General features: G+C 42.5%; 1 protein-coding gene across 3 annotated transcripts in view; it reads right to left on the reverse strand.

Moving 5' to 3' along the window:
* zcchc24 (zinc finger, CCHC domain containing 24) overlaps window positions 1–23,474 on the reverse strand; it is a 187,925-nt gene that overhangs the window by 94,036 nt on the left and 70,415 nt on the right. Inside the window, exon 3 of one of the 3 annotated variants that reach the window (XM_067972491.1) lies at window positions 10,798–10,851. The exons of the other annotated variants lie outside the window; for them this stretch is intronic. Coding sequence (XP_067828592.1) covers window positions 10,798–10,851 — 54 coding nt within the window. The remainder of the gene's footprint in view (window positions 1–10,797; window positions 10,852–23,474) is intronic. 3 annotated transcript variants of the gene reach the window in all.

Consider the following 23,474-nt stretch of genomic DNA (forward strand, 5'->3'; position numbering starts at 1 on the left):
CAATGGGGCATGTGGTTACTGCTTCTCATCTGCCTCCAAATAAGGTGTGTTGCAAAAAGAGGGGATCTACAATACTGAACATGGCCTCCATCAGCAAATGAAAAAGACTAAAACCATTCTGCGACCATTCCTGGAGCAACAAAACCATTTTACATTCAAAAGCCCAAGGATATTACCCTGCCCTTAAAACAGATAGCTCCAGAATAGCAATAGTGCCAGGTTTTTCTGGAAGCAGTCTGTCCCTGAACTGCACCCAGCAGTACTACAGGAAATTGAAGTGCAGGAGCATCTGCCATTATATGTAATATTTTTTGTTGCGCCCTCTTCAGGTGCAGTCATCAGAAAAGCCATGCAGGAAATTCAGGTGCAGTGCTATTCAGGCACAGAACAGGGTAAAACAATTAACACCCAATTTTCCCATACGTAGCACTCATTTTTCAAGTGTTATTTGGGTGCTAAATCCAGCAAAATTAGCACTAATATTCCTTGTGTGCACTTTACTTTGCCAAAAGCTAAATTTCAATCAAAGTTCAAAGTCCACATTGGGCTGTTGGAAACAGGATTTGACGAGCTGTATTATCGTGATGTATTATCCTGTCCCTACCACCATTCTCCCCCTCCCCCGCCATCTCCCTATATCCCACAATGTTTTCCAGCCAAAAGCAAGGGAGGCAGCTGCTTCCAGATTTGCATCATTCTCGCTCCTGAGCCGCGCGCAAGAGTGGCCTGCGATGACTCGCCCTTCGACGCTTCCTTCCTCAGTGAAGGGACGGGCCAAAGCCTCCGTTTGGTTCATCCCCAAGGTGGAAGAGTCCAGTATCAGGAAACTGCTGTGTAAAAGAACGGAGGCCCAACCCCCCCTACCACATCCGAATCTGACTGTAAATTAGTACAGCACGTTGGAAACTAAGTAAGCTCGGAAAAAGAGCCCATTGTCTATTACTTAACGATAGACCCTAAAAAAAAAGACTTTGTACCTTTAACCCTTACGCTGAAGGATGAACTGGAAATTCACACAAATTCATTGATAAGCACCAAATAAATCATTTTTTTTTCCACTGCTGCAATCTCTTCTTTGTTTTAAGGGCATCTGGGGTGGGGTTCAATTCACAGAAAAGGAAACCTGACAACAAAGATCTAGATTTTTTTTTGACTGGCCTTTATTTTGTAAGTTTTCTTTTTTTAAAAAAAAACGCAGTCCACAATAGTGAAAGGGCAAGAAAAAGGGGTAAATGCACAGATGACGTGGGACGAGATGACTAATTAATGCTTTACTACTTGAGCTTTCATTGCAAAACGTTGCACTTAAGGTGAGAATGCGGCCAAGATGAGATCCGAAGTAATCGGGTGGCAGTTCAGCTGTGTACACAGATAGAAGCAGGCATAGATCCTAGTCGTTTGGGAATTTCCTGGTCTATTTTATCAGTCATCAGCATGTGTTTGCTCTCATCTGGAGTGCCAAAGTGAAGGCCAACATTCCATATGGAAACTCGCACCACATGACCTCTATTTTCCTATCAGGATTAGCTCCGTGGAAACAGGACTGCAGGGATATTGCACTTTTAACGTGGCTGTACTAAATCCCAAACACTTCAGCCCAGATCTTCGCAGAGAGGAAAAGAATTTTGTGTATATTTTATTTTTAAAAACCCTGCTGACTGAGTTTCCCCTTTGTTGGCCTGTGCTGTCTGATAACACTTTGAAAAGTGACCACTTACAAACACCAGACCGCAGTGAGACCTGTATAATGCTGTTGTGACGCCCCATACTGAGAGGCCCATGTACAGTCTTCATTCACAGCACATGGAGTAAGGCCAGCCTGGAGTTTAACATCAGATTTCTTTTTCTTTGAGCGACAACTTTCGTATTCCCAAATTTAATTGATGTAGATGAGCTATTGAGCTTTTATAAACCTTGATTTTATATATAGGAAGGAAAGGATCTTGTGGAACCAAATTCCTGCAGGTCTTTTCAAAAAATGAACACTGTGAAAGGCATCCTAGTCTCTTGAATGAAATTGCGACAAAACCGTCTTGACCATCTCATTATGGCGATATACTAAATGGTAACTGATAGCTTTGAGGCTTGCCAATGTAGGAGCAGGTGGCGAACCCCTGCAAATCTTTCCATCGCACTATCTGCGATGTATTTAAACAATGGGATCTGCAGATGGAGGCTCGCACTGTTCAAACAGCTTCAATCTGAAATTCTGAAGATTGCACTCGTTAAACATTTCAAAAATAGCATCACTGAAAGGATTTAACCATCCTCCCGCACGTCTGTCTGGAATTGACGGTCTGTTTGCATTGTGTGCAACGGAGATGAGATTTTTATATTGTACAGAAACTTTTTCTCATGACATTTCCTGCTTAAAGCAGCTAATTTTCCTCAGACCCTACAAAATTTAATTCAGTAGAATCTGTATTTAGATAATTATTGCCACCAGCCAGCGAAAAGAAATGTCAGGTTAGCAACGTAACAAATGGAACCAGCCTCGGGGAATGCAGCCAATCTTAAGCACACTGGTCGTCATGGCTCATAATTGCTTTTGTGAATTTACTTTGTTTATAAAATGTTGCTTAGCTCAAGTAACCAACCAGTTTGGTTCAGTTCCTGCAGGGACCATTTTCTGGAATCATCTCTTTTCACAAGCTTCTGGCTCTTCTTAAAAATGGTCTCATGACTGTGCTTACTTGAAGAGTGCATCGAATCAAATTAAATGGTCTTGTGGTATTTGTTTCAAGAAAATTAGGATATTCTGATGCTGAGATAGTGCATGGCTGCTTAAAAAAAAGATTGGGAGAGTTCCAAGTTTCGTGTATCGCTTCGGGGAGCGGCAGCGGGTGATTTAAGGCACTCCTGATTTTACAACCAGAAATAAACATCCCAAGATAATTAGAAATGAGGAAAACCATTCGGCCCATCTTAATTCATCCATCCAGAAAGACCCCGTACTTAGCCCACACACGCGGCATCCAGTTGGGTTACTTAAATGATTCCAGGGTTTTTATCTCCACTGCTCTATCCGGGAATCCATTCCAAGTGTTGATCATTCTTTGGGTGAAGAAAAAATTCCTGATGATTAGTCCTAAACTTATCTATTCCTACTTTGAACCGTTGCCTCCTTGGCCTGTTCTCTCAATTTAACTTAAAGGAATATTCCAGATATACCTTTTCAAATACTGTTTACTACCTCTTGAATTCTGGAGCGTTGGCCATCCTTCTCCGATGGCAAAAGAAGCAATTACAGAATTTTAGAGACTCTATACAATGGTCTTTTTCTTCTTGATTGACCAGATGGACATCAATGTTCTTCCCTGGTCCGAAGCATTTCTATGAGACTGATTGTGATGAGAAATACATACATTATTTGGGAATCAGCAGGAGAGTTGTTGGGCTCACAACAGTATGGGAACGTTGATGCTGCAAGCCCAAAGGAAGAAAAAGTAGCTGCACGATATGATGGTATGAGCTGATATAATTTACCTCCGCAGAGACCAGAGAGTATGGAGTGTGTTGGTCACCAACCTTCAAACTGGAGAAGGCACAGGGAGAAAGAGAGGGAAGTGTGCTCCTGAGGCATAACCGGACAGGAAGAAACTAGATGTGATCCCTACTCTGTGGTGAGTTAACTGAGCCAAGGAGGTAGCAGGGGATGCTACCATTGGCCTGAGGGCTGTTGGGCCAGCAAGGGGTTAAAGATTAGCCTGGGTTCCTCTCCTGAAGACATGACGACCTTGGAAGCTGCACAATGTTCTATGTGCCCTAAACTTTCCTATTACAGTTCTTAGAAACAAGACATTTTTCCAAATTAACTGGATTTTTGTGCTGCAGCACACTTTATATGTACTGCTTGTAACCTTTAAAGTGCTAGTTGTTGAACTATGCTACTGGTTGCATCTTCTGGTTTACTTAGTTGGGAAAGTTTCCTTCATTGATAAAAACTATGGAAAAATCAGTAGTGGACTCAAACATGGTACATGTAGACAGGGCATTTATGACTCCCAAATTATAAATGGTTATTTGAATACCGAAACATAGTGTGAACATCAAAATTTCTCCCACCACCACTGTACTGTACTGTGCTGTGCTAACACCATCTCTGTGTAAATGACCCGGACTTCCCTTGCCAGCAAACTCACCTCTCACTGAGTGGGAGGGCAGGACAGTCTGTACTGTAGTGTCTCCACAAAGTTTGATCAATGCCCTAATACATCGCTTTAAACTTAAGTGAGTCAGGTAACATTATTTTTTTCTACTCTCAGAGACGAGGCACCTGGCTTCTACTTGCTGAAACTCACTGTCATCTTACAAAACTCATGGAATTCAAGCAAGTGTGAAGGAGCTGTGCGGCTCTTACTCGTTTTTCTAGTTGAGATTTGAAAAGTTCCACTGCTTAAGTTACAAGACGCTTTATTCCAATTTACTTCTCTATCAGACAGTCTATTCTTCAATGGAATTATTTCAAATTGCATCCAGCATTGTTTCAGTTTTCAATTTCAGCCAAGCACAGCTTGAAGCTCCAACTCCCTGTTGCTGCATGAAATGAAGTAAAGCAGTATTTTTTTAAAAACAGACCACCACCTACTTCCTGCTATGGATTTATGGCTCTCATGGCCTTAGTCTGCTTGAGCCCTGAAGAAACAATAACACAGGAACTCCAGTCATCTGGACAAAGGGTGAAATTTCATTGGAAGATCAACTTTCATTTCAAAACTGCTTCACTGCAGCAAAGATTACATAGAATTTTAACAGAGGATATCCTTATCAGGAAAGGTTGAACAGGCTGGGGCTGTTTTCTCTAGAAGAGTAAAGTCTGAGGGGTGACCTGATATGTTTCTTATGTTTCTAAGACCTCTAAGAAATAGGAGCAGGGGTAGGCCATATGGCCCCTCAAGCCTGGTCCACCATTCAATAAGATCATGGCTGATCTTTGACCTCAACTCCACTTTCCCGCCCGATCCCCATATCCCTTGATTCCCTTAGAGTCCAAAAATCTATCAATCTCAGTCTTGGAAATGCTCAACAACTGAGCATCCATCGCCCTCTGGGGTAGATAATTCCAAATATTCACGACCCTCTGAGTAAAGAAATTCCTCCTCATCTCAGTCCTAAATGTCTGACCACTTATCCTGAGATTATGTCCCCTAGTTCTAGACCCTCCAGCCAGGGGAAACATCCTCTCAGTATCAACCCTGTCAAGTCCTCTTAGAATCTTACATGTTTCAATGAGATCAGGAAACAGAGAGTAGTGGTGAACGGTTGTTTTTTGGACTGGAGGGAGGTATGCAGTGGTGTTCCACAGGGGTTGGTGCTGGGACCACTGCTTTTCTTGATATATATTAAGGACTTGAACTTGGGAGTACAGGGCACAATTTCAAAATGTGCAGGTGACACAAAACTTGGAAAGGTAGTGAACAGTGAGGAGGATAGTGATTGTCTTCAAGAGGATACAGACATGCTTGTGGCATGGGCGGACACGTGGCAGATGAAATTTAACGTGGAAAAATGCGAGGTGATGCATTTCGGTAGGAAAAATGAGGAGAGGCAATATAACTAGAGGGCACAATTCTAAAAGGGGTAGAGGAACAGAGGGATCTGGGGGTATATGTGCACAAATCGTTGAAGGTGGCAGGGCAAGTTGAGAAAGTGGTTAAAAAAGCAGACGGGATCGTGGGCTTTATAAATAGAGGCATAGAGTACAAAAGCAAGGAAGTCATGATGAACCTTTATAAAACACTGGTTCGGCCAGAACTGGAGTATTGTGTCCAGTTCTGGGCCCCGCACTTTGGGAAGGATGTGAAGGCCTCAGAGAGGGCGCAGAGGAGATTTACCAGAATGATTCCAGGGATGAGGGACTTAAATTACGTGGATAGACTGGCGAAGCTGGGATTGTTCCCCTTAGAACAGAGAAGGTTGAGAGGAGATCTGATAGAGGTGTTCAAAATCATGAAGGGTGTAGACAGAGTAGATAGAGAGAAACTGTTCCTACTGGCAGAAGGGTCAAGAACCAAAGGGCATAGATTTAAGGTGATTGGCAAAAGAATCAAAGGTGACATGAGAGAAAAACTTTTTTTTTACACAGCGAGTGTCTGGGATCTGGAATGCACTGCCCGAGGGAATGGTGGAGGCAGATTCAATCATGGCCTTCAAAATGGAACTGGATAATTACTTGAAATGAAAAAATGCGCAGGGCTACGGGAAAGGGCGGCGCAGTGGGATTAGTTGGATTGCTCATGCATAGAGCCAGCGCGGACTCGATGGGCTGAATGGCCTCCTTCCGTGCTGTAACCTTTCTACGAGTTTCACGTTCTCACTAGATGATGACAAGAAATGGCATGTTGTTGCATTTTTGCACATCAAGAACCGTTTTCTTCAAGCATTTGAGCAACAGCCCTTTCTAGCCCTCAGTGCCAACGTTCTTCCATGCTCAAAGAAAACCAGCCATCACTGTGTTGTTACAGATTTGCTGTTGACAGATTCCAGTGATTTATTAATTCATTCATTCAGTTATGTGGCTGCTTGTGTTTACATGTTGACAGATCATGGAAATTAATCACTAATCTGGTCAAATTTGGCTTGTGGCAGGCACTGGCAGTTTTCCGATTTCATGTACATGTCAAATGTTGAGAAACCTGGAATTTGTCAAGAGATTGGCTAGATTCAAACAAGCTAGAGCAATCAATTTCATCAGCTAGGCTCAAAACTCAAGATAAGGGCCCTTGACCATCAATAGATATCCATCCTGGTTGACTACCCAGAAATGATGACGTTTATCATAGGGATGACTGGTAAATTCTTAGGCAAGCAGCTCTTGGACTCAGTCCTATAGGGAGGAGTATCTTAATTGCTCTACAATTACATAAACTGGTAATGTCTATTTCAGCCCTTTGGTGAATATCGATAATAATCTATCTATAATATATTAAACATTGCCATGCTCCCCTCCCCCCTCACTGAAATTAAATGGGTAACGCTGTAACCGTGACATCTGTTGTTCCGACTTGCTCCGAAAGTGACACTGTGATCCCGAACAAACAGTAATACAAGAATACCTGTTATTCTTGCTTTCTCCAGAGGTGGCACCATAACCTCTCTCAGCCTGTTATAACAAATATAACTAAAAGACAGACCATTTCCTCCAGCTAACTGCGAGCCAGGCCTCGCAAAACTCACTAGTATTATTATAAAATGGTATGTCTCGTGTACATTTTCCCATCTGTAACACTGAAAAAAGAATACAAAGAAACACTCTAAAACACAAAATACAGGAACCAGAATGTCTGCAATCTCTTAACTGCTACTTTTATGCTCTCACCTAGTTTTTCTTAATAGTAATTATTCTTTGTAGCTGTAAAGGACACACATTAACACTTTAGAAGAATAATGCATTGTGTTTTACATGGTGTAATATTCCTCTCCTTGTAAAACAGTACAACCTCTGACCTACTGCAAGCACAGGAACTTTGCTGATTTCTATGATCTGCATATTGTGTGCATTTCCCGTGTAAAACTTACTTCTGTCACACTTCCCAGACCCTCCTAATCATAATCAAATTTAGTGCCGTCTAACCAAATTTATTTATATTTACCTCCGATTGTCTGATTCCAACCCTTAATTAAACTTCCCACCTTGTTCACCCCAAAGTCCATCTCCCAGTTTCAACGCACACTGAGAGGCAAGTTGAAAACACCGTATAACCTTCATTAATTTTATCATGCTTCAAATAAAATTCATTTCTTTTAACAAAAAATAACCCTCCCGTTAAAATACTGCGTCTGGCCTTCAGCCTGTTCTCCAGCCCCTGTGGCCCCATCCTTCTTTTGCCTCACTTTTTGCAGACTGTGACTGTTTCAGGTGGTCTCCCAGCCAGGTTTATTTCACTGCTCTGCGACTCATTCTCCTACTGCTTTTTATTAAATTCATTCCGACAGCAGTTAACAGTGCTGTAATGCATCAGGGTCTCACTTTAAAGGTAAGCAATGAACCAAGAAAAGCATAAAGACAAAGATACATTCACCACAATAACTTGCAATAATATAGCACCTTTAACGTAGTAAAACATCCCAAAGCACTTCACAGGAACGTTATCAAACTAAATTTGACACTGAGCCACACAAGGAGATATTAGGACAGGTGGCTTGGTCAAAGAGGTAGGTTTTAAGGAGGGTCTTAAAGGAGGAGAGAGAGGAAGAGAGGCACAGAGGTTTTTGGAGGGAATTCCAGAGCTCAGGGCCTAGGCAGCTAAAGGCACGGCCGTCAATGGTGGAGCGATGAAAATCGGGGATGCGCAAGAGGCCAGAATTTGAGGAGCGCAGAGATCTCGGAGGAGGTTACAGAGATAGGGAGGTGGGAGGCCATGGAGGGATTCGAACACAAGGATGAGGATTTTAAAATCAGGCGTTGCCGGAAACACCGTCATAGAATACCATGAATAACTTGCTTTGAAGTTTCTCCCCTCCTCTCCTGCAGGCACGGACTGTGGTTGATATCTCACCCAAGAGATGCCCAAGTGTTGGCAAGCTATTTAATCTTGTAGGTTATCACCGCTGAATCCAATGCTGTTGTCCCCACCATCCACATGCATGCACTTTCCAACAAAGGTCACTTGATAGCAATTAGGAAGGGTGACTAAATGTTCGATCAAAGAACAACATAGATCTACCTTAGTAGAATAATATGTGGTTTAACACTCCTGTCCTTAGGGAAATCCATATCATCTGACTGTGGCCAATGCCACAAGCTATCTGCTAGTATATATCTGTCTAAAAGTTTTGAGAGTCCATCACACTTCAGTGGGTAAATTTTAACCCCATGAACTGGTGGGTTGGGGGGACAGTAAAAATTGTAAAAAAACTAAAACCCGACCCCAACTCCCCCACTTCTGGTTTTAACAGAAGCGGGTCGAGGAGCGGGCGACCAACCCACTCTCAGGAGGAGGGTTGGTCAGTAAAAACTTTCAAGGAGGTGGTGGGCTTCCATTTTAACAGCTTTTAAAAAAATTTTTAACTCCTGGGGGCCGGGATTCCTGCTTCACGCCACATAAGAGGAGGTGAGAAGGCCCAGATCAACAGGTAAGTGCCTTTATTACACTGCATGTGGACCAGGAGGAGCAGGAGTGCTTCCCCCAGGTCCAACAAGTCTACCTGCCGCGATCCCACACACACGATCGACCAACCCCCTCCCAGTGTCCAACCACCTCCCCACAATCTCCGAGCCCCTCCCAACGATCTCCGACCCCCCCCCCCAACACGATCTCTGACAACCCCGATGACTGCCTCCCCGACCCCCCGATCCTGATCTCCCCCCCCCAACAATATCTAAGACTTACCTGCTGGCATCTGCTCCCTGGCTGCTCTCCCGTCCGACTGATGGCCAGCCTATCAATCTGGCTGGCCTGTCGGGCGGAAAACCTAAAAAAGACATCCTTACCCCAAAATCGTACGGATGTCCGGGAAACCCGCACTTCCGGGTTTCCCGTCAGGAATTCCCCCGCCCTCTTCCTGGCTCCCGGTTAAACTTTACCCCCAGATGCCACACTTGAAAGTGTCAGAAGTGTATGATAACAGAGAGAGAAGTTTACAAGCACCTTCCAATCTCTACATTGCCCTCACCAGTAATTGGCTTCAGGATGCTACAGCTATGAAGCTTTGTGACATTAAAGGAACAGCCTAGATTAAACACATCTCCACCTTAGAGCAGAAAGATACACTGTCCGCTATATTGTATTATGCATGTATTGATTTATTCTGAGCAATGCCACTGGATATCCCCAGAAACATTTAAAACCCAATGTTATGACTGTGATGCGATGCAAGTTTGTGTTCTATAAATGGTACCTTTTTAAGAACAGAAGCTACCCATTTAGAATAATACAACTGGGTGAAGGAAAGGGGAATAAAAGGATATAAACAGAGTAGGTATATTGGATTAGGAGTACTGCTCACATGGAGGATAAATACCAACACAGACTGGTTGGGGTGAACAGCCTGTTTCTGTTTTGTAATTTCTATGTAACTTTATGCAATATAAATTACATGATTGTTCAAAATTGGGAATGTTGACAATTCTGGTTACCTCCCATTTCGTTTTGCTTCCTTTTTTTGCCCCGTTCCCCAGTTTAGGGTCCCATTCCCCTTAGATTCCTCCCTTGAGCCAAGGAATGGATGTAGTACGATGTTCAGAAACTGGAAACAAATTGTACAAGGGGGAAGAGTAATTATTTTAAGAACACCAAATGTGAAGCAGTTCTGTGCAGGGAGCACCCTTACAGGAAATGATTCTACCCACTTGATAGTAAATACAGGCCAGATGGTTTGGAGTTTTACTGCAAAGTAAAGGTTTAAAAAAAGATTAAAAATATCAAATCTAAACGCTTTGGTACAACGGGTTGTGAGTTGTGGGCATGAGGCAGGATTTGAGGAATAATCGGTGAGCAATTTGTGATCCTGATATATTCCAATGAAGTAGATAAGCACGAGACAAAGGTGGAGGCCAGTTTATGAACACCTGGCAACTTATCAAATAAAACTGAAATGATAAAAAAAAAAATGCAACTTCCAGACATTGTCTGTTCAATCAGCTGACAATATCGATGATTTGGGGATTATTTCATGTTTAACAGAAATCCATTAACTATATGCTAGCTTGGGAAGGCAGACAAACATCAGGTAAATCCGACAGGCAGTATAAAAAATGCCTTTATAGGGCCACAGCCACTTATTAGTATGAAATGGTGCATACAATTATACAAAAAATAAGGGCGAGAAAAGATAATCAGGCCCTCTGATGCTCACCTCATCGGTGAAAGCTTGTGCGTCTCCCTTTCCAATCAATAGCATTGCTAACTCCTGGGAGAGGCAACAAAAGAGAAAAGATTTAAAAACACACTTTGGACTTGTGCTTGGTTGCTGCTTGTGGTAAAATTGCATGGCTTGCAATTTCTGTGGAGATGAATTTGCTGCTACAAACTCATTTTCTACAGTGCGAGATCAGCTAGCAACATTCTGGTGCTCCACTAGGCTGAGTGACCTAAAATTGATTTTTCAACAGTTTTGCCAATCTAAAACAAAAACTACGGGATTGTCCAGTAAAGATGTGGATGAAAGGCTTGAGCAGCTGTGGCAAAGAGTTGGCTCTGTTTGCAAGCTTTCTAATCGATCATTTTTACAGGCTGAGTTAGTTGCTGAGCAAGCTTCTCTGTATCCTTTCGTATTCTTGCTGGAACAGTTGTCAGCCAGTTCCCAAGACAGAGAACAGTTGACCCCCTCTATATCTTTAGTTAGTACACTTGTAAATATTTCAGCATCTTCCTGCATGTTTATAAAATCAAAATAGATCAGAAGGTGTTGCTTTTTACATCAGTTTTTCTTTTAAATCGCAAGATGAACACAAATGGGGAAGACCTTTCAACTCATCTTCGTTTATCCATCCTTGAAGAAAAACCTACAGTCCCCTCATCACAGCATCCAATTGGCTTTTGAATGACTCTTGAAGTTTTCCGAATTACCTCCCCACACCTTACCTGGAAGTCTATTCCAAGTATTGATTACTCTGTGTCTTAACTTTGTCTTTCACCCTTTCGTCCTGGTGTACCTTAAAGTAGGGCTCTGGATTTACTTTCGCAATGCTGTTTAATATCTTGTATACTTCTATAAAGTCTAATTTTCAGTCCCTCTTTCATGAATAAACACTTCAGATTCCGGAACCCTAAATGACTGCGCACTGTCTAAAGTCTGGGGCAGGGTCGTGTTTACATATTGGACGCAATTGAAATCACACAAAATATGTCAGGATGTGGAGATGCCGGTGATGGACTGGGGTTGACAATTGTAAACAATTTTACAACACCAAGTTATAGTCCAGCAATTTTATTTTAAATTCACAAGCTTTCGGAGGCTTCCTCCTTCGTCAGGTGAACGATGTGAAAATGAAATCCTCGAAATGAAATCGCATTTATAATTCACAGAACAATGCTTGGTGAGTACAGACAGTTTTTTCAACTACGCCATGTTCTCCGCAGCCTTCAACATGTCATCAATGAGGACAAACACCTCGCTATGGCCATCCCCACACCTCCACAATCGCCAAACAGGAGGGTTCCCTCCCAGTCGGGGAACACTTCAGCAGTCATGGACATTCATCCACCGACCTTCGGGTAAGCGTACTCCAAGGCGGCCTTCGAGACACACGACAACGCAAAATCGTCGAGCAGAAATTGATAGCCAAGTTCCGCACCCATGAGGACGGCCTCAACCGGGATCTTGGGTTCATGTCACGCTACACGTTACCCCACCAGCGAACAAATGTTATCTGTTTTTAATATAACGGGTCAGTTGCTGTCTTTTCTATGTTTCTACCTCTCTATCTCTGCTTTTTTTGTTTGTTGTTTTTTTTTGGTGATTTGTATATTCTGTGAGACCTGGCAGGTAACACCTGTCTGTCTGCACACTGATTGCCTTGGCAACGGGCAGTTGAAAAAACTGTCTGTACTCACCAAGCATTGTTCTATGAATTATAAATGCGATTTCATTTCGAGGATTTCATTTTCACATCGTTCACCTGACGAAGGAGGAAGCCTCCGAAAGCTTGTGAATTTAAAATAAAATTGCTGGACTATAACTTGGTGTTGTAAAATTGTTTAAAATATGTCAGAGTGACATAATGCAGGATTTGGTGAACAATTTTAGTTTGCCTTTCAGGGCCCTCCACTGAAATGTCCTGGCCACCTATCCATGTCTGTCATTGCTTTGAATAAGTTACTTATTGACTCAGTTTGAAAAGTTTCTCAAAAATGTAATTCTGCGTAGCTTGTAATGCAATACAAAGTCTGGTATTGATTTTAGCAATTAATTCTAATCTACTTAAAATAATGGCTCATGGTTTATTTCAGTGTAAAATCATACTATGGTAGCATTGGGAGCAGCGATGGTCAAATACATGTGTGTCTATATTGGTGAACTGATTTTAAGAGAGATATGCTTTATCGAATCACCAGGGGCATCCTGTGTGATTGCAGCTCACTCTCTCTCCTTGTCCTTGTCCTTTCCATTGCCTCTGACAACATTAACCACTCCATTCCCCTCCATTCTTCTCCTCCATGGCTCATTCCAGGATATTGCTGTCATAGTTTCACTCCTACCGACCCAATGCAGTTAATACATTTCCCAAACAGTTTCTCCTCCTATCCTACATGGTCACTTCTGGTGTGCCCCAGAGATCCATTATTGGCCCATTCCTATTTATCAACTACATATTACCCCTCCCTAACATTATCTACAAGTAGGGGGGTCAGTTCCATATGTATGCTGATTACACTAAAGTCTGTTTCTCCACCGCTAATTCCGACTCCAAGACTGTTACTGTACTATCCAAATGGATGAGTCATAATTTCATACAGCTCAAAACTGGCAATTGATGCATCCTGTTTGGTTCTCACCAGCATCTACATTCCTCTGGCGTCAACTCCCATCAATTCCTCTGGCTGGTTGATTGACCAAGCCTGCTGGTCACAACCTCAGCCCCATCTTCAATGCTGAGTTGAGCTTTCTACCCTACACCTGGTTGCTAAGGCTGCCTTCTTCCACCTCCAGAATGTTATCTGCTTCTACCCCTACCTCCCCACCTGTCAAAATTCCAGCTACTCCAGATTCTGCAGCCCAAATTCTCTCCTGCATAAAGTCCCACGTATCTATCACCCCTATCATTGCCCAGTTTCCCCGGCTCCCCGTTTCCCAGTGAACAGACTTGTCTTCAGATTCCTCATCCCACCATATCTGGGAAATCTTCTCAAGCCATATTTTTCAGCCCATAATCTCTGCTCCGCTAACCGTGGATTACTGCTTGCTTCCTGTTACCTCTTATCAACTGTTGTCGGCCAATCTTTCAGCCATGACACCACTGTTCTAAAGACACTTTACCCTGCTCCCTCTGTCTGTCTCCAAAAGTATGAATCACCAAGAAAACATGCACCAGGGCTGAGCAAACCAACATTAAGAGTCACCTCACTCTGAGTGGAACTAGTGCAGGAAGTGTATCCTTATACCTAAAACCTCACAAATACAGAATACTTTTACATTTCTAAACCCATGTAGATATGGCCATTTTACAATTCTCTAGTAGCAAATACCTTGGCCTTTATGGTGTTGTAAAATTACTTTAGAGGGGCCTGTTTCTGTACAGAACCTTTCATATGTCATTGCCAATAGAAGTTTGATACTTAATCCAGCCATCTGGTCCAGCACTAGTTATTAAAAGTTTATCCCTTCTTGATCTGTACCTGAGCTTTAAATTTCTTTTCTTTTGTATTGCCAATAGTCTCCCCACACCTCTGAAGGTGCTGATTCCTTGCTGGGTTACAGTTCCATGGGCATAAAATGGCTGCAAAGTCTCTGGACATAATTTCGCTTGATGGGTGTAAAATGGCTAATTCCTGACTGCAGTGAATTCAAATATTAAAAATTGCCCTGAACAGCCAGCTTAGGCAGAGACCATGACAGATTCCTGTGCCCACTTAGTGGCAAATAAGCCCCTGGGTATTCTGAAAGCACCCTTACTGCCTTCATATAATGAAAGCTGGAACTTGCTGCAAAGACTTTGGGGCTGTTCTGGCAGAGAGGAAGCAGGATGCAAAGTGAGACATGATGAACACGTCCATAGTTTACACCAAAACCCAAGCTATTATTTTTTTTTCCTCTTGGGATTCATCAGTGGGGATCCATGTACCAGACAATACTGTTCAGACTCCACATGCCTCTGAACTTTACCAGATTTGAGGCCTCACCTCTGGTGGATCTCACTGACCACCTTGGCCAATTCAGGTTGTTAGTTCTGGAAATTGGAGTTGACTTTTCAGCTAATTCAACTCGATTAGCCAGTTTCAGTTGGATAAAAGGGGACCTGGCCTAGATTAATTGGTTGGATAAATTGGACAAAATCAACCAGCTGACTAACAGTGGGAGGTTAGTAAACACAAGATGGATAAGGTACAGGTTAAAAACATTCCAACCAGAATTCAAGGGAGTGAGTCAGAGGCTGGTTTTCCATGGATAAATAGAGAGGTTAGAGCAGAGGTGGAGTTTAAAAAGATATGTGATAAATACAAAGGGAGGAGATAATACTAAAGAAAACGATGAGAAATATAAAGTGTATCTAAGGGAACAAAAGAACATAAGAAATAGGAGCAGGAGTAGACCATATGGCCCCTTGAGACTATCCGCCATACAATAAGATCATAGCTGATCATCTACTTCAACTCCACTTCCCCACCCTATCCCCATAGTGTCCAAAAATCTATTGATCTCAGTTTTGAATATACTCAACGACTGAGCATCCACAGCCCTCTGGGGTAGAGAATTCCAAAGATTCACAACCCCCTTAAGTGGAGAAATTTTTCCTCATTTCAGTCTTAAATGGCCGACCTCTTATCCTGAGACTATGACCCCTAGTTCTAGACTCTCCAGCCAGGAAGCAAAAAAGAAGATTTTTGAATCCTAAAGGGGAATATGAAAGAAAACTGGCAGTCAACATAAAGGGAAATAATAAGGGCTTTTATAAATACATAAGAAGTAAAAGGATAATCAAAGGAGGGATGGGACCATCTTGTGCCCTTAGTGTGAGGGAATGACAGAGATGCTAAATAAGTATTTTGCTGTATTACGGTGAAAGTGGGATCATAGCAATAGAAGAACATGTGGAAGAACCACGACTGAAGAGAAATACTCAAAAGGAAAGAGTTCTTTCTTCCAGGAGCTGGAAGGAAGTCATAAACTCGGGAATGGGGAGTGGGCAGAAAGGGGGTGTTTTGAGGTTCAGTGCATAGAAATCTGAAGTGGTATATTTCAGGGAAAAGAGAGTGAAAGGGAATATTACCCTAAATTGCAAGACCCTTAACAGAGTGCAGGAGAGAGCGATCTAGGATACACAAAGAACTCTTCCAAAGAGTTATTGGAACTAAAAGTGGAGAAGTCAACGGGCCCAGATGGCTTGTGTCACAGAATACTGAGGGAGGTGACAGCAGAGGGGGAGGGAAGATAGCAGAGCTCTGTAACTATCATTTTGAGAAATCTTTGGAAATGGGAACTGTGCCAAATGATGAAAGGGTGGCAAATGTTACACCGCTATTCACAAAAGGGCAAAGGGATAAAGCCCGGAAATTACAGGCCAATTAGTCTTCTCAGGTGCGGATAAATTTCTGGAGTCCATAATAAGGGAGGAAATTAATGAACACTTAATGGGGATGTGTGGATTAATTAGGGGCAGTCAACATAGATTTATAAAGTGCTGGTTGAGCTTAAGTAACTTAATTCAATTTTTTGAGGAAATCAGAGAGTTATAGATTAAGGAGTGATTTTCTGGTTGGTGGCCTGCGATGCACCCTGGGATCTACGCTGGAACCCCCTTTTGTTTCCTATTGATATCAATGATTTGGAGAGAGGCACGAGAGGACTGATGTTGAAGTTTGCTGACGATACCAAATTAGAGGGCATGGCACGCTGTGAGGGAGAATACAGGAGCTGGAAGGAAGTCATAAACAGGAGAATGGGGAGTGGGCAGAAAGGGAGTATTTTGCAGTTCAATGCATAGAAATCTGAAGTGTTATATTTCAGGGAAAATAGTGAAAGGGAATATTACCCTAAATTAACAGAGCGCAGGAGAGAGCGATCTAGGATCCACAAAGAACTTTAAAGATGAGAGTGGAAGGTAGAAAGAACCATCACAAGGCAAACGGGATTCTGGGTTTGTTAAAATAAATAACTGCATGATCTTTACAAGGGATATAGTTGGCAAACTCACTCTAAGAAGAAAGACTAGATCACATTTGAACTTGGTTAAATATAAAGCCAAGTTGCTACAGTATTACAATGTACTGTGTTCCAAACGCTAACCAAATTGGCTACAATGTATGACAAGAAAACTGATAACAGTACAGATTAAAGCAAATACAATAGCTGACTGCTTGGGTCTCTGTATTTGAGGAACAATACCTAACCTGGCTATTCCTGGCCCTTCCTGTTTCCAAGTCCCCTGCACAGGGCCCAACGCACAGTAGTCGAAGTTCAGTGAAGTGTACAAAACGAAGCTGATTGGAGAAGCCACCTGATGAGGCTTCCAGGAATACATTCATCCAGAGTTGGCGATCCTAGACCTAATCCACTGAAATTTCCAGGGCAAACCTGATTCTGCTCCACACTTATGGGGAAATTAGGCAAGTCCATGAGTAGGAAAGGAATAGAAGGATATGTTGATGGGGCAAGATGAAGTAAATAGAGTGGGAGGAAGCTCGTGTGGAGCATAAACACCGGCTTAGGCCGAATGGCCTGTTTCTGAACTGTAAATTCTATGTAATTTTTTGATTTGTTGCCACGCTCGAGTTTAGAGCAGAGCAATCTAATATTTTTCAAAATAAAAGCTGAACATAGTCAATTGAACTGTTTAGCACAGTTTGGACTTTCAGCTCAGTTAATATTCCCCATCCCCAGGGCTAATGGCCTTTTCTCAGCTGCGGGCTGGAGACAAACTTGTATCCTGAAGCACCAGGCAAATCCCTTGCAGTATCAAGCTGAGTGGTAACAGCAGCTACAGCACTGGAGGACGTCTTGTGTTACCTACTGCACTGTCTTAGCAGAAATATAATAGGTACAAAATAAGCACTCAGATCAGACAGCCAGCTGGTCTGTGAAAGGAAATCCATCTGCCATACGCTGATATATAGAACGCGACAGGGACATCCATTGACTCACTGGGGAATTGGGCAAGATGAATTCTTGGACTGGCCAGGAGGAGTGGGGTCTTAAACCACTCCAGAACCAGCACGCTGGCTGCTGAGGTACGTTTACCCTGCAGCAGACACTATGTTGAGCGCAAGCTTTTGAGTTGTAGATTTTTCTCTCTTTTAGTTTGGTCGAATTCTAAATTTTTTACAGTGCCTGATGTATTAAGGCAGTATTACATGGTGCCAGGTTTGAGACACCACTGAGCTCCAAGTCTGAGCTTTTTTTTTTGCAGTACAGTAATAAGAAAAGAGAGAAAGACAGAGGGAGAAAGAGAGAGGGACAGAGAGACAGACAGAGACAGAGGCATAGAGAGAGAGAGACACACACACAGAGAGAGAGAGAGAGAGTCATTGCTGATTGCACGCAAGTTCAAAGTGACACTAGTAAAATCCGGAGAGGAGGCCATCTGATGGTGGCTTATGGTTGGGAGAGAAATGGAGCAAAATCAGAGGGTAGCATACCTTAAAAAAGGACACGCTCTTAGTAATGATCCAGACTGGAGTATTGCTCTAGTCCCTGTTGTTAAACTTTCATCAAGTCCAAAATGTTTCTCCCTCCACCTCTTAAAAGAATTGCCAAAGGCTCCCTCAATGGTTTAATGGGTGAATTAACTACGCAGTGTGAGCCAGACAGACCAGGAAGGTCCCTGGTCTGATCCCTGGCCTGTGCTGAGTCAGTTAACCTCACCAGGTGCACCAGTGTGGGGTTACAGTTGGTCTAAAAACGCTCCGGCCAGGGAGAAGAAAAAATCAGCCACGGTTCCCGAGTTCAAATCAGTGATCCCCTGCTGACAGGTGGACTTCGGGTCTGGCCAGAATCAGGCTTAGTTATAATATCCAAACTTGAGGGACAGCCTGTTACCATTTGCTGTTCACACGACGAATGACCAACTCGATTAAGCAAAGGACGGATGCTAGCAGCCATGAAACTGTGCTTGTGTATAAGACAGAGCCTTCATGGGAGGAAAGAAGAAAATTGGAAAACAAATGTCAAAATTCTTTGTTTTAAAAAGTATCTAAATCTTCTTGACATGAAAGAGGAAAATTAAAGAATGTCTCATTCTTTTTAAATAGGAAGAACGTTACTTTGGGTCAATATCTGCATAGTAACCATGCCAACCCAGTGTAATAATTAGAAAATGACATGTGCAAGGCTGTTACTGAAAGGATAATTCACAAACCAGTAGATAGAATTAAAAATGGAGATCTGACCCCTGTATAAAAGGAAGCAAGGGGGACGTGGGCTTAGGTCTGAGATTCTTCAATCGGAGAAGCCAACCATAGGCATGACGGACCCTTGAGGGAGGCGATTAAGCATTGGCAGGAGAGTCAGTCCAGGCAGCCCTCACACATCCAAGCAGCCAGTTACGGAGTGGCATTGGCAGATGCCATGAACCAAGTTGTCATACCCCTGCCCGTTGACAGGGCGCATAAGTGCGGGAAGGAAAATAAAACAGAAAATTGCTGCAAGTATGGGAAGAATTATTGGAGACTGCTCTCTTTCTTGTGGCTCAGACTCCAGTGTGGTTTCCTTAGGTCTAGGCTTTTATTAAATGAGACATAAAAATGATAGGCTGCGGGCTGTGTATCTAATTGGATGAACTGAGGAAAGTCTGGAGGCAGCAGCATCGGAATGTCTGTACTGCTGTGTAACCTTTGACCTGGCAGGGTAAAGAATGCAATCTCTTCTCCCCTCCCCCAGCCCAGGAGAATTAATTTAACCAATAAGATCACAGTTTAACAAGTACTATCTAGAGTTTTAGGTAAAAGTTGTGTTGCCCCTTTAACTAATCTGTGGCAGATTTTTCTCAAAGCACAGAAAAACTCGGTGCCGTCCATTTTTATAGAAGTGTTTTGCTTTGTTGGAATTTTAAAAAAAATATTGGCTACCCTGTCGGGATTTACCCTCGCGAGTTCCAAAACAAATCTTTAAAATACTACAAAGTAGAATTATTTTTAAGAAAATAGCACTGCTTCTTCATTTTGAACGCATTGGTGAAATAAACCAACTGGTAAATGCTTCTTCAAAAAGGGACAAAAACGGAGCCTATTGGTTATCTCTTTATCTATTCTAGGCCAGTAATGTCCCGCACACAGCAAGGGGATAAATTGCGAGTTATTCTGCTTTGTTGGTGTTGGCTCTGGGAGGAATGTTGCCATGGGCACTGTAAGAGCTCTCCACTCTTCTCCAACTAGTGTTGTGGGATCTTTAACATCTACCCGAACCATCAGAATGAGCACAAAGGGCCTTAATTTAATATCGTATCCAAAGAGCAGCGAGCTACGTCAATCCTTTAACAGACAGAGATAGAGAGTGGGCATATAGATAAGATACTCTGTGTCGTACACTTCAGATTGTTCCACAGTGCAGTCATGATTACATAAAGGGTTGAATTCTGTTCCTGAGGCTTTGGTCAATGTGCCTTTAATAATGGCTTTGCTTATTATGTTTGGCAGATACAAGAGCCCTTTCATATCAGTAAGTAAAATATTCATTCCATGATTTCAATCAGTTTCTGGCGCACATCCTTACTGGAATTTTGTGGGGTTGCAGAGGAACTCACCTCACACGATGCAGCACAAGTGCTCCAACTGCATCCTATTCATGGCGAGAAGTCAAGGGGAGTGCTCTTTTGGAAGGCAGGGTCAAGTACAGAGGTTGAAACAAACTATATTATTTCAAATTAACTCCCAGCATTCTAAATCTGTGGATTATTACAGAATGTGATGATTGCCAACCAAAAATAAGTGAAATACTATTTGGCAGTACGGTAGTACATTAATGTGGCCTACATTTCCATTTTTGCATGGCTGCTTCAAGGCAAATGGAATAAAGTCTACTGAAGGGAAAGAAATGCAGAGCAATGCGCACTTAAGATCTGCAGCCTGTGTGCAATGTGACATGAGGTCTAGTGGACCTTTGCTCTGAGGCGCCCGATCTGGCTGAACCTTGTGTCTGTGGCACCAAGTGTGGATGTGTTTCAGGTCTGTTCGCATCTCCTGTTACGTCATGCCAAGTCTCTGGTACTTTGTGTGCCATGTTTTGGCAGGTCTAGTGATACCTCATATATCATGGTAAGATAGTTCATATATTATGCTAAGATAGGTCAAGTTATAAAGAGCAAACCATGTGGGTAGTGGTTCCAAAATTCTAATTTCCTACATTACAACAGTGACTACTCTTCAAAAGTACTTAATTGGCTGTAAAGTGCTTTGGGGACATCCCAAGGTCATGATAGGCACTATATAAATGCAAGGCTTTCCTTAGTGGCAGAGAGAAAGTTGATGGGGGCAGAGGTCACGTCTTCATATAAGGGTTGCTAGAGAACCAAGAGTGATCTTCTCTGTGGATATTATTCCACACGCAATGGGTTCAGTCCATTATTCAAGTTCATAAGAGATGCAGTTATCCCCTTTAGTATTGCATGGCAGTTAAATGGGTTGCACTGGATAGCCTTTGGCACCTCCCTCCCCTACGACCTCTACCACCAAGAAGGACAAGAGCAGCAATGTTGTGGGAACGCCATCACCTCCAAGTACCCCTCCAAGTCACACACTATCCTTACTTGATGTGGAGATGCCGGTGATGGACTGGGGTGGACAAATGTAAGGAATCTTACAACACCAGGTTATAGTCCAACAATTTTATTTTAAAATCACAAGCTTTCGGAGATTATCCCCTTCGTATATCGCCATTACTTCATCGTTGCTGGGTCAGTATCTTGGAATTCCCTACCTAAAACCATCATGGGCACACCTTCACCTCAAAGACAGCAGCAGTTCAAGGAGAAGGCCCACCACCACCTTCTCAGGGCAACTAAGGGTGGGCAATAAATGCCGGCCTTGCCAGCGTCGCCCACATCCAGAGATTTTTTTTTTAAATGAGTACCTATCCCACTATGAACTAATTCAAGCTTTTCTACTGTGTACAACTTGCCAGCAAAGTAACAGTGAGAAAGGACAGAAACTGTAGGATGACTGAAATAAATTGCAGATTCCATATTACAACAAACATATGACTCTGTGGTTAAGGCAGTAATTCAATCTCGTGGTTCTAATGTCATTTAGAAGCTGCTCAAACTTGGATATATTCAGAGCCGCTCAACTGATCTTGTCGGTTACGAATGGACATATATAACCCACCACAGGAATGTATATTTTTAAAATAAATATTGCTAGTTGGTCCAGTACATTCCTATTCCCACTAGTCCACCCATCTTGCCTTTGCTTTAGATAGAGCGACAGTTGTGTTTAATGAGATTACTGGTTCAGTCGCTAACAAGTTGCTTGGGAAATGGGTGGAGTTATTTGTGGACGGGAACGAAGGACCCACATAAACTAAAAACGAATGGCAAGAGATCAACTGCACTCATCAGTCAATGTAAAAAATGTACATGCTCACGTTGAGTTATATGTTTTACTGGATAGCAGAATATTAATGGTGTTATCGTCAATGGGCCAATCACAAAGAATTAACAGCGGAAAAGCAGGTCATTTAGCCCAATTGGCCTATGCCGGTGTTTATGCTCCACACGAGCCTCCTTCCACCCTACTTTGTCTCACCCTATTAGCATATCCTTCCTCATGTACTTATCTAGATTCCCCTTAAAGATATCTATGCTATTCGCTGCAACTACTCCATGTGGGAGCAGGTTCCACATTCTAACCACTTTCTGGCTAAAGTAGTTTCTCCTGAATTCTTTATTGGATTTATTAGTGACGATCTTATGTTTATGGCCCCCTAGTTTTGGACTCCATCAAAAGCGTAAAGCTCTGTTAACATTAACAGTCTCTCACTCCTAGAGTTAGCAGCAGTGCACAGGATGCTCCAGAATTAATATAAATCCGTTTTAAATTTCCACCCATGGCCACAGGTCTATCTGCCTACATTTGGGTATCTATATTACATTAAAAGTCTTGCACTTCAGTGTCACAATTACTTCCTGCCACGTTAGAGCCATTGCACTTCAAGCATCCTGCTTTAGCACATCTTCCAACTCACTTTGAGCAATACTACAGGAAGTATGCTAGTTATATATACAGAAAATTTTGAGATAAGTTTGGTGTCACACTTGCCAAACGAAGGAAAGAAAGAATTTGCATTTATATAACACCTTTCATGAACTCAGGACGCCCCAAACCTCTTTACAGCCAATGAAGTATTTTTTTGAAGTAAGGTAAGAAACGCAGTAGACAATTTACGCACAGCAAGGTCACACAAACACCAGCTAAATAAATGACCAGATCATCTGTTTTAGTGATGTTGTTTGATGGATAAATGTTGGCCAGGACACCGATGAAAACGCCCCTGCTCCACTTTGAATAGTGCCTTGGGATCTTTTATGTCCACCCGAGAGGGCCTCGATTTAACGTCTCATCCAAAAGACTGCACCTCACTACTGCGTTGATGTGTCAGCCTGGATTACGTGCTCAAGGGAGTTACTCTCTGGAGTGGGACTTGAACCCGCAACCTTCTCACTCAGAAGCAAGTGTGCTACCACTGAGCCAAGGCTAACACTGGAAGATATGCTAGTATAATAAACATATATGAGGTGCTAAGTATCAGTAGCAGACTACAAAATAGAGAAAGAGTCACGCAAATCAGCACCTTCAGGACAGGAAGGGATAAAGTTGAAGGGGAAAAGAATGCAAATAAAAAACAAGTGCAACAATCATCTGTTTTGTGAATCGTTAAGATTT

This window comes from Heptranchias perlo, chromosome 36 (assembly GCF_035084215.1).
Source record: "Heptranchias perlo isolate sHepPer1 chromosome 36, sHepPer1.hap1, whole genome shotgun sequence".
Taxonomy (NCBI): Eukaryota; Metazoa; Chordata; class Chondrichthyes; order Hexanchiformes; family Hexanchidae; genus Heptranchias; species Heptranchias perlo.